Raw genomic sequence first — 13,214 nt, 5'->3', positions numbered from 1 at the left:
CCCAAACATCAACATTTTTAATGGCCCCCATACTGCCTAACTCCTTATCTCTTACCCCTAATATCCCTGATATCTCTTATCCTCTGCCCTACCACCTCCTATCCCTCGTCTCTGTGAACCCTGCTCCAGCCACATTGGTATTCTCGACATTCTTCTCCATCATACCCAGCTAGCTTCTGCCCTAGGAATTTTGCAACGAATGTTCCTTCTGTCTGTATCACTTCCTGTCCCCCCTCCCTCCCCTTTATCTTCATGGCTTATACCGTCTCCTCTTTCAGGTCTCTATTCAAGTGTCAGTTTCTCCGAGATGCCCTCTGAGACCACCCAATATGTGATGGCAACATCCCTCTTCCTGCGTCTGCTCCCTTTCATTCTTACCCTTCCAATTTTTCTTTACAGCACACACTTATGTGCTTGTTTTCTCTCCACTACAATATAATCTTCATCTGGGCAGGGACTTTGCTTATTCTGTTATACCTCCCAATGCCTAAAACAGTGCCCGGTAAATAATAGATGCTCACTGAATATGTGTTGAATAAATAAGTAAAATGACAGGTTCAATCCACTCAATTTTTCAGCCAGAGGTGAATAAAATGGTAAGCTTACCTCATTATTGCATAGGGTCTGGAGTTTGTTTTTTTGCCCCAGTCCTCCAAAATCCTTGATATTGACCATTTGATATGACCAGTCTTTTGTCTTGGCTTTCATTTCAACTCCTCAATTTTCCAGCTAGAATTAGAGCTGGGCCCTGAAGCCCAGTGGCTTGGCTGGAGCCTTGATGCCCCACCTGGACCTTGTCAGTTCCTCTTTCCCTATCCTACTCTGGGACTTAAGCAGACTAATGGCCTTACAAATTGATGCTATCTTTCTGATTGAACATTGTTGCTGCCAGCATCACCACCCACTTCCTTGTTGCCATAGTATCCCTCAGAGTTTACATTCCCATTGAACCATGTAGTCTGAAGTATTATTTACTTACCATTGGGATCCTCTGGCTAGGACAAGAGTTCTAATCCTACCGATCCTCATTTTCTTTTCTTCCTAGTAGTCTTTTTTGCTGAGGTTCTAGAATAATTTGTTCTTTGCCACTTGGCGTTATAACGGGCTATCAAGAAATGAATACTGCCTTAATAACCAGAGACTTCTCTATTTCAGTGCTACACTCAGATCATTCATTCCCAGTCAGATCCTTACCCATGACCTAGAATTTCTCTATCTATTCTCAGAAATTACCTCTTACATCCCAGTTCCTCCTAAAATAATCTGAGAGGCTAAATTTCATTAATGTGCTAATGCTAATAACAGTTTAAAGTCATAGTCTTCCAAGATGTATTTGCATTTTAACAGAGATTGATGTTCAATGGTGTAATTTCAGAATATTGCTGAGGCATCATCATGGCCTCCTAACTGGTTTCCAGCTTCCTTATTGCCACCTCCAGTTTTTCTATATACAGCGGCCATATGATTTACCAAAATATGAGTTAGATCATGTTACCTTTTTGTTCAAAATTCTCCTGTTTCATGTCACACAGAGTAAAAGCCCCCTTACAATGTCCTAGACAGCCCTGTATTAGCACTTCTCAGAATTTAGGATGCATTCGAATCACCTGGGAATCTTGTTAGACTGAGATTCACATTCAGAAGGGCTGAAGTAGGGCCTAAGAGTCTGTATTTTTAACAAGCTCTCAGGTGATGCTGATGCTGCTAGTTTATGGGACCAGGCTGATTCTATCCGATTTGCCTCCTCCTTGCCACCTGGCCTTCTATCTCCACGACGTTGTTACACTTCTGATAGTATCCCTTATTTCTGGAACTACAATGGCCTTCCTCATAGTCTTAGAACATCCAGGCATGCTCCCACATTAGCGTCTTTGCACTGGCTGACCCTCTGTCTGGAAATGCTTCACCCAGATATACACCTCTCTTTCTATCCCCACCTGCTTCAAGTCTTTATTCCAGTACCACTTTCTTAGTGAAGACTTCCCTGGCCATCTGATCTGACAAAGTAGACCATCTCCTTCTCCACGTCCCCCTTCTCCCTCTCCTACTCTATTTTTCTCCTTAATACTTATCACTACTGAAATACAATGTATTTTATTTATCGTGTTTATTGTCTGCTTCCTCCGCCACAATGTAAACGCCATGAAGGCATTTTGTTTCATTTATATTCACTCCAGTGACTAAATTTACTGGCTGATCCATGGAAGGTGCTCAATAAATAATTGTTGAATGAATGCGTTAAAAAATTCAGTTATATTTTTCAAATCACACTTTTTCTACAAAAGCAAAAAGTCCTGGGGAGAGGAAGACAGAAACAAATTTTTCTAGCCTAATTAGGCTAGTTTGGTACAGGTGAATGTCTCCCAAGACTAGCAGATCAGAACTTATTTACTTAGTCCTCATTTATACAGTTTCTTTGGTAAGAGCAGAAAGAAGATGTTAGAAGGGATGAGGATTTACCTTCAAGTAAGAGGAGCTTAATGAGACTAGTAGCATAATTAAGAACAAGCACAACCTGAGACCTTGATGGGATCTATTTAAAACTATAATTAGATTGTGAGAATTGTTTTTCCCAGTGTAGGCTTTCCTGGAAGGCAGTTACTATATATATGAATTCCTGTCGAAGATACTACAAAAGAAGTTTGGCCTTTTGTGGAATATTGACTTAGAAGATCTCTGAGGTCTTTTCTGTCTGCACAAATTAGAAATCAACGACAGAGTAGGAAGCTGCTGTGTGAGATATGCAAGACTAGTTGCTTGAGGAAAAATCCCTAACCACATTTCATGTGTTCTCAATCTCGTGAACTCCTGGTGAGCTTTAGCAGGTGAGAAGGTTATTGTTGGTTGGTTGGTTTTGTGTTTTAACAGAAGCTGGCCAAGACCTTGCAAACTGAACCAAAATTTTATTATTATTACCTATTCTCTGTCTAATCCATTTTCACCTGTCTGTGATTTTGGTTGAAAGAAATATATACTACAAGCAAATTTCACTTTGATATTTTCCATTTTAAATTTATAAGGACATTCTTTACTACTCCTCTAGTAAATCAGAAAACTGAATAAATATGGTGTAATAAATAGTTGGGGACTTGGTTTGCAGTTTTAAACTCATAAGTCGTCTTTATCAGCAGACTATCAGGGAATAGAAATTGTTCTCTACTTCTTTTATTGCATCATCTTTTTTATTATGTCACAATTTTAGGTTAACCTTAGGAAACATTAAATCATAAAGCTTTGTAGTTACAAATCCCTCACATATACATTCTCTCAAGTAATCTTCAGGCTTTCTCATGAGTTTATGGCTCTAATCATACTATTTATTGATATTTCCACATATATTATTTTTTAAAATAATGACAAAAACCATATGAGGTAGGAATTCTTATCATCATGACAAAAATCCTGGAGCCCAGAGATTTGAAGTAACTAGTCACATTTATACCTTTTATGTATTTATTTATTTATTTGTCAGGAAGATCAGCCCTGAGCTAATATCCATACCAATCCTCCTCTTTTTGCTGAGGAAGATGGGCCCTGAGCTAACATCTATTGCCAATCCTCCTCCTTTTTTTGCCCTTTTTCTCCCCAAAGCCCCAGTAGATAGTTGTGTGTCATAGTTGCACATCCTGCTAGTTGCTGTATGTGGGATGCTGCCTCAGCACGGCCCGATAAGCGATGCGTTGGTGCGCACCCGGGGTTCCGAACCCCGGCCGCCAGTAGCGGAGCACACGCACTTAACCGCTAAGCCCTGGGGCCGGCTCCCTACACTTTTTATTTTAAAAAATGAACTGGATTCAAATCCATGTTGATGTGCCTGCAAAGCCCAGGCTTTTAATTCCCACACAGTGATCATTTTACAGATGAGCAAGGTGAGTCTTAGAGAAGCCAAGTGACTTGCCCAAAGTTATACAGCTTAGAACTGGAAGAACCAGGAAAGAAAGCCAGATAGTTTGTCTCTAAGACCAAAGTTCTTTCCATTCTTCATAACAGATTTTTTAAAAAAATGTATGACATTTAACAACAGCATAAGAAACCCTAACCTAGTTGAAAGATGATGGAATGGCTACATATTTAAAGAAAAAGAAACAGCAAAGCCTAAAGAACTATGAACTAAATTTCTCAGCACAGTCTACAAAATTATCAATAGCCTAGTCTAAAACACGTTTATATTCTAGAATCTCAGATTAGAATTTTCTGTGTGGATATTTACAATTTATTTTTACATATACACAAATGTCAAATTAAATTCCCTATGGTTAAAAGACATAAAGGTAAAAAATAAAAGAATAAAAAAACCAGGAAATGTAGGAAACTGTATGTACATACTTGGAAAAGGAGAGATTTTCTTAAACAATACTGAAGACATTAGAAGAAATACATGCATATCTTAACACACATACAACTACTTAAAGCTTCTATGTGTCAATCGATATCCTATATCTTTATGATTTAATATATTATTTTGGAAATACCAGGATGTAAGAGGTGTACCCAGTTTGTATTAATACAAAGATTGTCAGGGATATGGGTTGTGTGTGTTTATAAGAACATAAGAATAAAACAAGGTCTTGCTTACATGGATCCACTTGACTAGATATCTCAGAAAGTTAAAAGTCTCTTATGGTCTCACTATTTCCACGGTTTGCATACTCTTACCCAATCCCCACACATCCGCTGTAGTGATCTCCTCGAAAGGTAAAAATGAATCATGACATTCCCCTATTTCAGTAACATTTTTTGTCACTCAAATAAACTCCAAATTCCTAACGAAGGGCAGCAAGATCCTACATAATCTATCCCCTGCCTACTAACCTTATTCCATGTTCTCTCATTCAACACACTCCAGTTCATGTTGATTTTAAATCGGTTGCCTGAATGTACCTTCAGGCCTGTGCTTATGCTATGCCTTTTCTAGAAGCCTCGCCTCCCTCTCGTCAACAAGACCAGCCCCTGATTGGGCAGATCATAGCTAATATTTTATCTCCTCGGGCAATGGTACCTGATCACTGTTCCTCAAGTAGACTTCCTCTTTAATTTCTACAATAGCACCCTATTTGTTTTATTCATAGCATTTATCACAATTTAAATCATTTTGTTTGATCATCATGTGTTTCAGTTTTCTTTTTTCTCTCTCTCACCAGACTCTATATTTCTTGAATCCAGTGATCATTTCTCTGTGGTTGAGTTTATCCCCAGTTCCTAGATCAGTGCCTGGTACATAATTGGTACTTAACAAATATTGGGTAAATAAGTGAATAAATATTAAATGAGTGAATACATGTGTTTTTTAAAAATATTTTATTGATAATCTGCATATCTGCTTGGAGAAAAGAAAGTGAATTTTCTCTGGAATGATATCTTTTTAACAGTAGACAATATGAAGGAAAGTAGCTCTTCCAAAAACCATTCAGTATACTTATTCTGAGATTTAAATTCATTCACATCCTATGAGTACCTAACAAATCCTAAAATGTCTAGCCTCCCTTCTCCCCTAGACAACATATAGGTCCATTCACCCACCACTCTCACTCGCCCTCCCTGTCCCACCAGTAATTGGAGGATACTGTGTTAAATTTCCAGGAGCCAATGGGCCTCTGGACAAAAACAAGAAAGAAATATTTTAGGATCGATACGTGGGCCCTGGGAAACTGGGATTAATATAAGGGTGAAGGAGTTAGCGGCCATTGCTAACTTTTCACGGACATTCACTTCCTTAGAGGCATCATTAGTACTTGGAAAAAGGGTTTATGTCAGCATCATCAGTTTTCAAAATAATAATATTAATGTAGTGACTGCAAAATTACTAGGCTGACTCTAGGGAACCAGAGCAATAGCAGCAGCAGATAAAGGACATCATGTGAAAAGGCACAGAATAATGCTAGAACCTGTGGCAGAATAATTTTTATAGCCATCAAAACATTCTCCAACACGGTATTATTGAGTTTGTCTTTTGAACAAGGAACTCTGACTTGGGGTCCAAATTATTCTTCTGTGGAAGGTTACAAAGAAAAAGTGAATACCACCATTGCTGCTGTAATTGACATTCATTCATTCATTCCACGATTATTTACTGAATGTCAACCACTGTGATTTTCACTGTACTAACCACTGGAGATAATTTTAAGCAAAAATCATTCAATTTTCTCATGGAGGTTGATAGCGCCTGAATTCATTCATTCATTCCATGATTATTTACTGAATGTCAACCACTGTGATTTTCACTGTACTAACCACTGGAGATAATTTTAAGCAAAAATCATTCAATTTTCTCATGGAGGTTGATAGCGCCTGAGGAAGAAAGAATTACTTCTATACATGTTTATAAACCACAGCCCAGAATAAAAACTAGCTTCATGTTTTCCATACAAAGAGCTGCTTTCTAAGCCTTTTTTGGGAAAAGTAACTTTTAAGCGATGGTTATATAAAAATAAGATATAAACACAGATTTTCACTTTTGGAAATAGAACCAGACATTTGTAGGAACCTTATTTGTTGACAAGATTGAGTCTTACTCACAGCTTCACATAATCACAAGTACAGATAAGGTTTTCATCTAAAAACAAACGCGGCATAGAAAATACCCTGAGTCATTTGAAAGAACTGGATAACTTGTATGATGTTTGGAATGGGATTTGCAAAAACCTTTTCAGTTTCCATTTGTACATATCCCTGACCCTGTTCTGAACAAAATACCAGCTCATGTTTTCTAGCTTTGGAAATCCATTGGAAACAGGTCCATTAGACACACCACAGAGGGCTTTGAATTCTCTCTACTGGTGCACTGAGTCACCTCGAAATCTTTAAATCAATAGAAGGTATGATTTAACTGAAAACTCTATGTCAAAGTTAAAATAAAAACAAAAGAAATAAACCAATCTCAACTTAGCAATTTCAATATGGGTGACAAAATGGTAGACTATGAATGAAGAACTATGGCCAGTACCTTTTGAATGCCTGCTTGGGACTCCAGAACATTATTCTCTGATCCATTGCTTCGGTTGATCATCCGCCACATTTGGGAATACATGCTGTCCCTCTCAAAAGGGTTCATTCCCTTCATGCGGACATGCTCATATACCGCAGAGTCCAAGACCGTGCCGTAAGGGATGTCCGTTTGCTTGGAAAGGTCCTGGAGAGACCTTGATTATTGGGAGAGAAGAGAAACACAAGAGAGAGTACTGAATCTTTTCAAGTGGAAATAAAGTTAAAGGAAGCAAAGGGAAATATATGTGAAGACAGATAATGTCAAATGGCTTTTATTATTTTCTTGTTTCTTAATATTAAGACATAATATATACGAAGAATTGCTGTTATATAAAAGCCATTTGAAATTATCTGTCTTCAGGCAGATTGACATACATTATCCTCACAGCAATGCCTCATGTTCAGAACTATTTCACCCATTTTACAGATGAGGAAAATTAAGTTGAGAGAATAAGTGACTTGCTCAAAGTGGCATAGTCAGTGAGAGATAGAGATAGGATTCAGATGTAGATCTGCTGGCTCCCAAGGCCATATTGTTTCTACTGCAAGATGCTAACTCTTATTTCTGTATTTCCTTTGCTACATTTGTTTTAGGTGTGTGTGTATGTGTGTGTGCGTGTGTGTGTGTGGCTTCTATTTGAATTCAAATAGAATAAATGTTATGCTTCTAGAAAGCTATATATGTTTTTGGCCTTCTCTTTTACAGAGTAACGCTCCAGGATTTTCAAACCAAACTTTGAGTTACAGATGGTATCTACTTGTCCCCAGTTATCTATCTCTGGACTGGTGGTTGATTTCCTTCATTTCAGTATCTAAGCCACTGTATACTTTCTAACTTGGAGAACTAATTATTACCCCACTGGAACTCATTGAATTTGTGTAGGCGCCCAACTCTAATGACTGACATTTAAGAACAAATATGTGTCTTTGGCATATTGTTCAAAATTAAATGATGTCATGCTTCAAACTCACTAACCTCTGCAAATGGGAGCAGATGCTTTGAAACACTATACCATATTTTGAACAAGAATAAATGCCCACAGCCCTCAACAACCGTGGGCCATGAGTCTCATGTGATGTATACCTCTGACCTTTTGGTGTGTATTTAGATGGAGTTTGCTAATAATTTCCTGGGAGTCTTTGCAACCAACATTAGTATTGGGGAAGGGTATTGGGAATACTCTTGCAGGTCACCAGTTTCTATCATGTGTAAACTTGTGTTGCAAACAATAAATTATGGGCTGTGTTTGTTAGAGAAGTATTTGTGCCAATTTCTAATGGTAACTTTCAGCAAAATTTAATTTGCATTTTATTGAGTTTTATATTGTTGTTCCATTTACGCTATGGAAACTACCGTGATAATTCCTTTTTGTTATACATTTCTGCTGCATAAAATGATGCGTTTAAAAAGGATTATTTGAAGAGAAGAATTTTCTGGAATCTTCCATGACTATTGAACTAATTCTACCATTTATTTGCAAAAGATAAGGTAAAGTGACAGTATAAATGAAAATTGAAGGCAAAAGCAGGAATAAAACTGAGCTACAAGTAGCTAGCATGTAACTTAATACCAGAGTGACAGGGCATTTGCTCCTGGGACATACCATAATTATCTTGGAAATAATATAACAATAAGAATTTTATTTTGAAAGAGCAATTTACTTCTCATTTACTGCTGTTTCCAGTAATAGGAGTAAAACTATATTCAAAGTATTAACATTCTAACATATTTCCAACTGTTTAGTGGAGGATGTTCTTCAATGGTAACACAGGAGAAAGAAATGAAATATCTCCATACAGGTTGTAATAGCAGGCCTCATTCCTTCAATTTCTATGAATACAAGGGCCAAGGCTAGGTAGAAGTACAGATCTTGCACTATCTACAGCCTGAAGATTTATGGCTGGAGAAGGCCATGTTAGGGTCTATCAGAAACCATCTGGGGTAGGATTGGCCACTTGCTGCTTAGTAGCCCCAGCAATTAATCTTGGCTATAACTATCAGAAGGCTTCAATTTGGTGGCAGTGAGAACATAGTCTAGCAGTGAAATTTTTTTGTGCCTATGTCTAAATATGTAACTGGTTTGCCCAAATAGTCATACTAGTAAAATACTGTTAAATAAATTAATGTTACCTCTTAGCTTTCTATGAAAAGAAAATTGAAATCAAATGTTTGGATCTCTAATATAATCAGATTTCTGTGATATAGCATTGCCATACATATTAGTTTTACAACTGAACATAGAATTATGATACAAACAGTTTAATTGGTGAAATTGTTTTGTACACAATAAATTTTATAAAGAAATATCTTAATATATTGCCTGTGTGATGTTCCTGATGCCCAAAAAAGGCAGTTTATTTTCAACATACTTCAAATTTAGAATAGCAGATTATTTTGCAACTTAGAACAAAGGCATGTTCCCTCTAGCTTCATTTCTGATATCAAGTTCAGCTTATAAATTTGCCTTGAGATATGCTTGCAATAAAAATTACAGCTTGTCTGATTCAGCGTCATTCCATTATAGTACACCAAGATAGCACCACAGGTGACAAAAACAAAATGAAGCAAAAGGAAGTGAGCACAAGTAGCTTATTATAGAGAGCGAAGACTGTTTTAGGAGCCCAACACAGATAAGGGAGTTCCTATTATAAGTGGTCATTTTGTTGTTTTCATGCTAATAAGATGTTAGAGCAAGATTAGCAGAAATGTTAATGTCTATATTATGAGCCCTTAAAGAAATCTAGTAGGTTATTCTACAAGTGGTAATCCTCAAAAAAATTGTATCTGAAGGTCAACATCTGAGTGGATATTATTTAGAAATGTCCAATCACAGTTTTAAAATGAAAACAATTCTAAAATAATTAATAAGTACCTAATATATAAATTAATCGACCATGGCAAATATTCTTTCTTTTTTAACAATTGGTAGTGTTTACCCAGACCACAGAAGGAAGGGGAAAACCTAAAACATTCCAGAACAGTGTGTACTGTGAATATACTCATACTAATATATTCCATTTCTCCACCTCACCACACAAATCCACATATAATCACATAGAACTCAGCAAATGATCACTCTGTGAATCTTAAACTTGAGCCCTCCTCTCCCAACCCCCTACTTCCACTCATGCACACAGAGTAAAAAATGAGTGTTAAGTGTCCACAGCTGTAAGTGGTGAATCATAAAATAAAGCAAATGCTTTGCTACTTGAATCAGCCTTATTTTCCCAACATCTTACTGAGGTTCTTTTATCCCTCGCACTGGTGTCCTATACCACCAGCAACCCATGGGAACTAAACAATACTGAGAGCTGATAGGTAAGTGATGTTTAGTTATTTGTATGAGCATTACATATACTGAGAAACTGTAATTTAGGGCACTTCTGTGAAAGTAAATTTTGGGAAGTTGGGTGAATCTAGGCTGATTGCTAATCCTCAGAAGAATAAACAAACTCTTCAAGCATTGAAAATTAATTTTGATGATATTAGATATATCTGATAGCAATAGCTTTGACATTGGGTGGGCTAGATTTTAAAGTCAAACAGATGTGTATTTGTGAGCTGTGTGATGTTAACCCCTGTTAGCCTTACTTTGCTCATCTATTAATGGAGAGAATAATAGTGCCCTCCTCAAAGAGTAAAGGTAAGAGGACTGTCACATCAGCATTCTATCAAGTTATTTATTGTTTTTATATGAAGATTACTAATGTAATGATTCCTCTCCTTATAATGCCCTACTTAATGATTTCTAATGGATTTTTGTAAGTGTGGCAGGATGACTTCTTATAAATATTGTTGAAGAGGAGATTCATGAAATGAAGTTGAATTAGCGTCTATTTTCTTTCCAAGTACAAGACCGTATGAATCTATGATACTAAATGGTCATAATTTTCTTAATAGCAAATTCTTTGGGACATTTATATGACTTTGTGTTAATGAAATTATGTTATAATGAATGTGTTGCGACTTACGTTTCTAAAATCGTCAACTAGTTAAAAATCTAATACCTATCGCCTCTTCAGTGAACTTTCACTCATATTTTTACCTATTTTCCTTTAACAAGAGAATAGATCTTACCCCTATAAATTTTAAAATAATTCTCATAAACTTCTCTTTTCCATTTCCATTTCATTCTTTCCTTGTTTCCTTCTTTCCTTCCTTCCTTCCTCCCCTCCCTCCTTCTTTCCTTTCTTTTTCAAACATTTGAGCTTGGTTGTGTGGAATGCTCACCAACAAATGAAAGAGACAGCTGCCAGCTCTAGCTCTGGGGGGATTGAAGTTTAATCCCATTTTTAATGGAATGGAACAAGTCAACTCCAGTTATCACATCAGAAGGGATTTTTCTTCAGGGGGAGAAAAGTGGATTGGTTGATAGGATAGGCACTGGATGCTTCAGGCAAAGGGGCTGACTGTGGAAGAGACAAACAAGGACGGTTATAGTAAAAGTGTCCTCCAACTCAGTGCAAGTTTTTTCTCCCATGCTCTCTCCTCAGTGTCTTCCGCTGGATGTTGATTTCAGCATCTGCCAAAGACAGATATTGCTGTAGCTCCAAGAGCCCATTAGCAACCACATAACAAGCTTGCTTGGTGCCCACTGCTGTTCTTTGGTTGCAGCTGCCTAGAGCTGTCGTGGGTAGAGTACAGAGGCAGGTTTTCCAGCATAAGTGCTCTAAAATTTAAAACTTAAAAGAATAACTAATATTCTATAATAGAGGGCCAGCAGAGTGAGAATCAGTGTCTCTGAGACCCAAGAAGCAGGAGATATTGTTGGAAAATGAATTGAGGTGGTCAGGTAAGACAGGCCTGCCACCGACAGGTACTGCCAACATCTGTGCATGGGCAGCTTCTTCAATCCTTGGACAAATTATTAAAACTTCTCCAAATTGCAATCCTTTTCCCTATTAAATAGAGGAAATAATAATTTTATAAGAAAGTATCTGGAAGTTTGAAGTAGATGCTGATATAAGACAGCTTAGTACTTAACACTCTACAAGTGCTCACTTGCTGGTACTTGCAATTATTAATTTTATTGCTACTATTGCTATTACTTTGTTCTCTATTACCATTTCTGGAATTGCCATCTTCTTATTTTTCCCACTAATTAGATTCATTCTCAGCTAACCCCTCTTCCTCAGCTATGGCCTTTCTAACTCTCCCATCCATTTAATCTCCTATCAAGTTCTGTACATTTTACCACCTAAATCTTGCAAATCTGCCACTTCTTTGCCTGTCCATTGCCAATACCCTTATCACTTTTACTAGAAAATTATTTCTAAGCCTTTTCCTTAACTCTCCTCTCACCTACCTCTAATCTATCTTCCACACCACAGCTAAAGTGTTCTTTCTGATATGCAAATCTGATCCTATCCCTGCCTTATTTAAATACTTCCTGTATATCCCACTGCCCTTAGAAAATAGCTGAAACTCCATAGCATTCAAGATCATTCAAAAATTTGGCCTAAAAAATTTTTTTTTTCCATTCTCAGAAACAACATTTTGCCTCATCCACATTCACTTACCAGGCAAACAGACCATTTCATCATTCCTTGCTCAGTAGGTGTTTTCTCAGCATAAGATGTTTCCTTGTCTATCTGGTGAATTCCTTCCCTTCAAGATCAAACTCAGCTGCCTCTTCAGTGATCTTCTAACACTTAGAATATGTTCAGATTTTAGCTTTGTGTTTTGAAATTTTACTTCTTTCTTTATCTCTTTAGAATACACATTGCAGATTCTCATGATATATTTTTTTTTATTATTCATCTTTGAAACTCTGAACCTAGCCTAGAGTTTGGAAAATGGCAATTAATGAGGCTCATTTGTTTGGGCTACTCTTCTTTACTAGAAAGAGGCTTTCATCTTGGAAAGCCAGCATTCCCATTTAACTAGCATTGCATAAAAATAAGATTTTTATTATATATTACCAGCCATTCATTCTGTAGGTGACTAATCATGGCCAGCAGTATTTTGTAGTTAAAAAAAACAAAAACAAAAACTTCTTTTTAAGGGAGCTTTACAAATTTCCCCTGTAACAAAATCAGCTGCAAATGCTTTATTGGATCACCAGTGAATTGCTTGCCAAGACATTTTGCCAGGTATGTAAAATAAATAAATTCAGAAACAAGCAAATAAAAAGAAAACTCAAACAAATAAGACTGAAACAAAGTATTTGGAAAAGCTGAGGTTATAGTCCGTGATTCTTGTAGACGTAGGACCTGGTACAAAGTGGAAT

The 13,214-nt window shown here is 37.0% G+C and overlaps 1 protein-coding gene and 1 long non-coding RNA gene across 5 annotated transcripts in view; one reads left to right on the top strand and one right to left on the bottom strand.

The window, feature by feature from the left end:
- Positions 1-13,214, bottom strand: part of GRID2 (glutamate ionotropic receptor delta type subunit 2) — a 1,475,972-nt gene that overhangs the window by 248,062 nt on the left and 1,214,696 nt on the right. For all 4 annotated transcript variants that reach the window (XM_087434598.1, XM_087434599.1, XM_004430960.3 and 1 more), the window contains one exon: positions 6,944-7,139. In XM_087434598.1, coding sequence (XP_087290724.1) covers positions 6,944-7,139 — 196 coding nt within the window. The remainder of the gene's footprint in view (positions 1-6,943; positions 7,140-13,214) is intronic.
- The window catches only part of LOC147916510 (uncharacterized), an 81,054-nt gene that overhangs the window by 27,395 nt on the left and 40,445 nt on the right, over positions 1-13,214 (top strand). The gene's annotated exons all lie outside the window — the stretch shown is intronic.

The sequence above is a fragment of the Ceratotherium simum genome, chromosome 8 (assembly GCF_057802395.1).
Source record: "Ceratotherium simum simum isolate JZ-2026a chromosome 8, ASM5780239v1, whole genome shotgun sequence".
NCBI lineage: Eukaryota > Metazoa > Chordata > Mammalia > Perissodactyla > Rhinocerotidae > Ceratotherium > Ceratotherium simum.
This window is presented reverse-complemented; position numbering and strand designations above follow the sequence as displayed.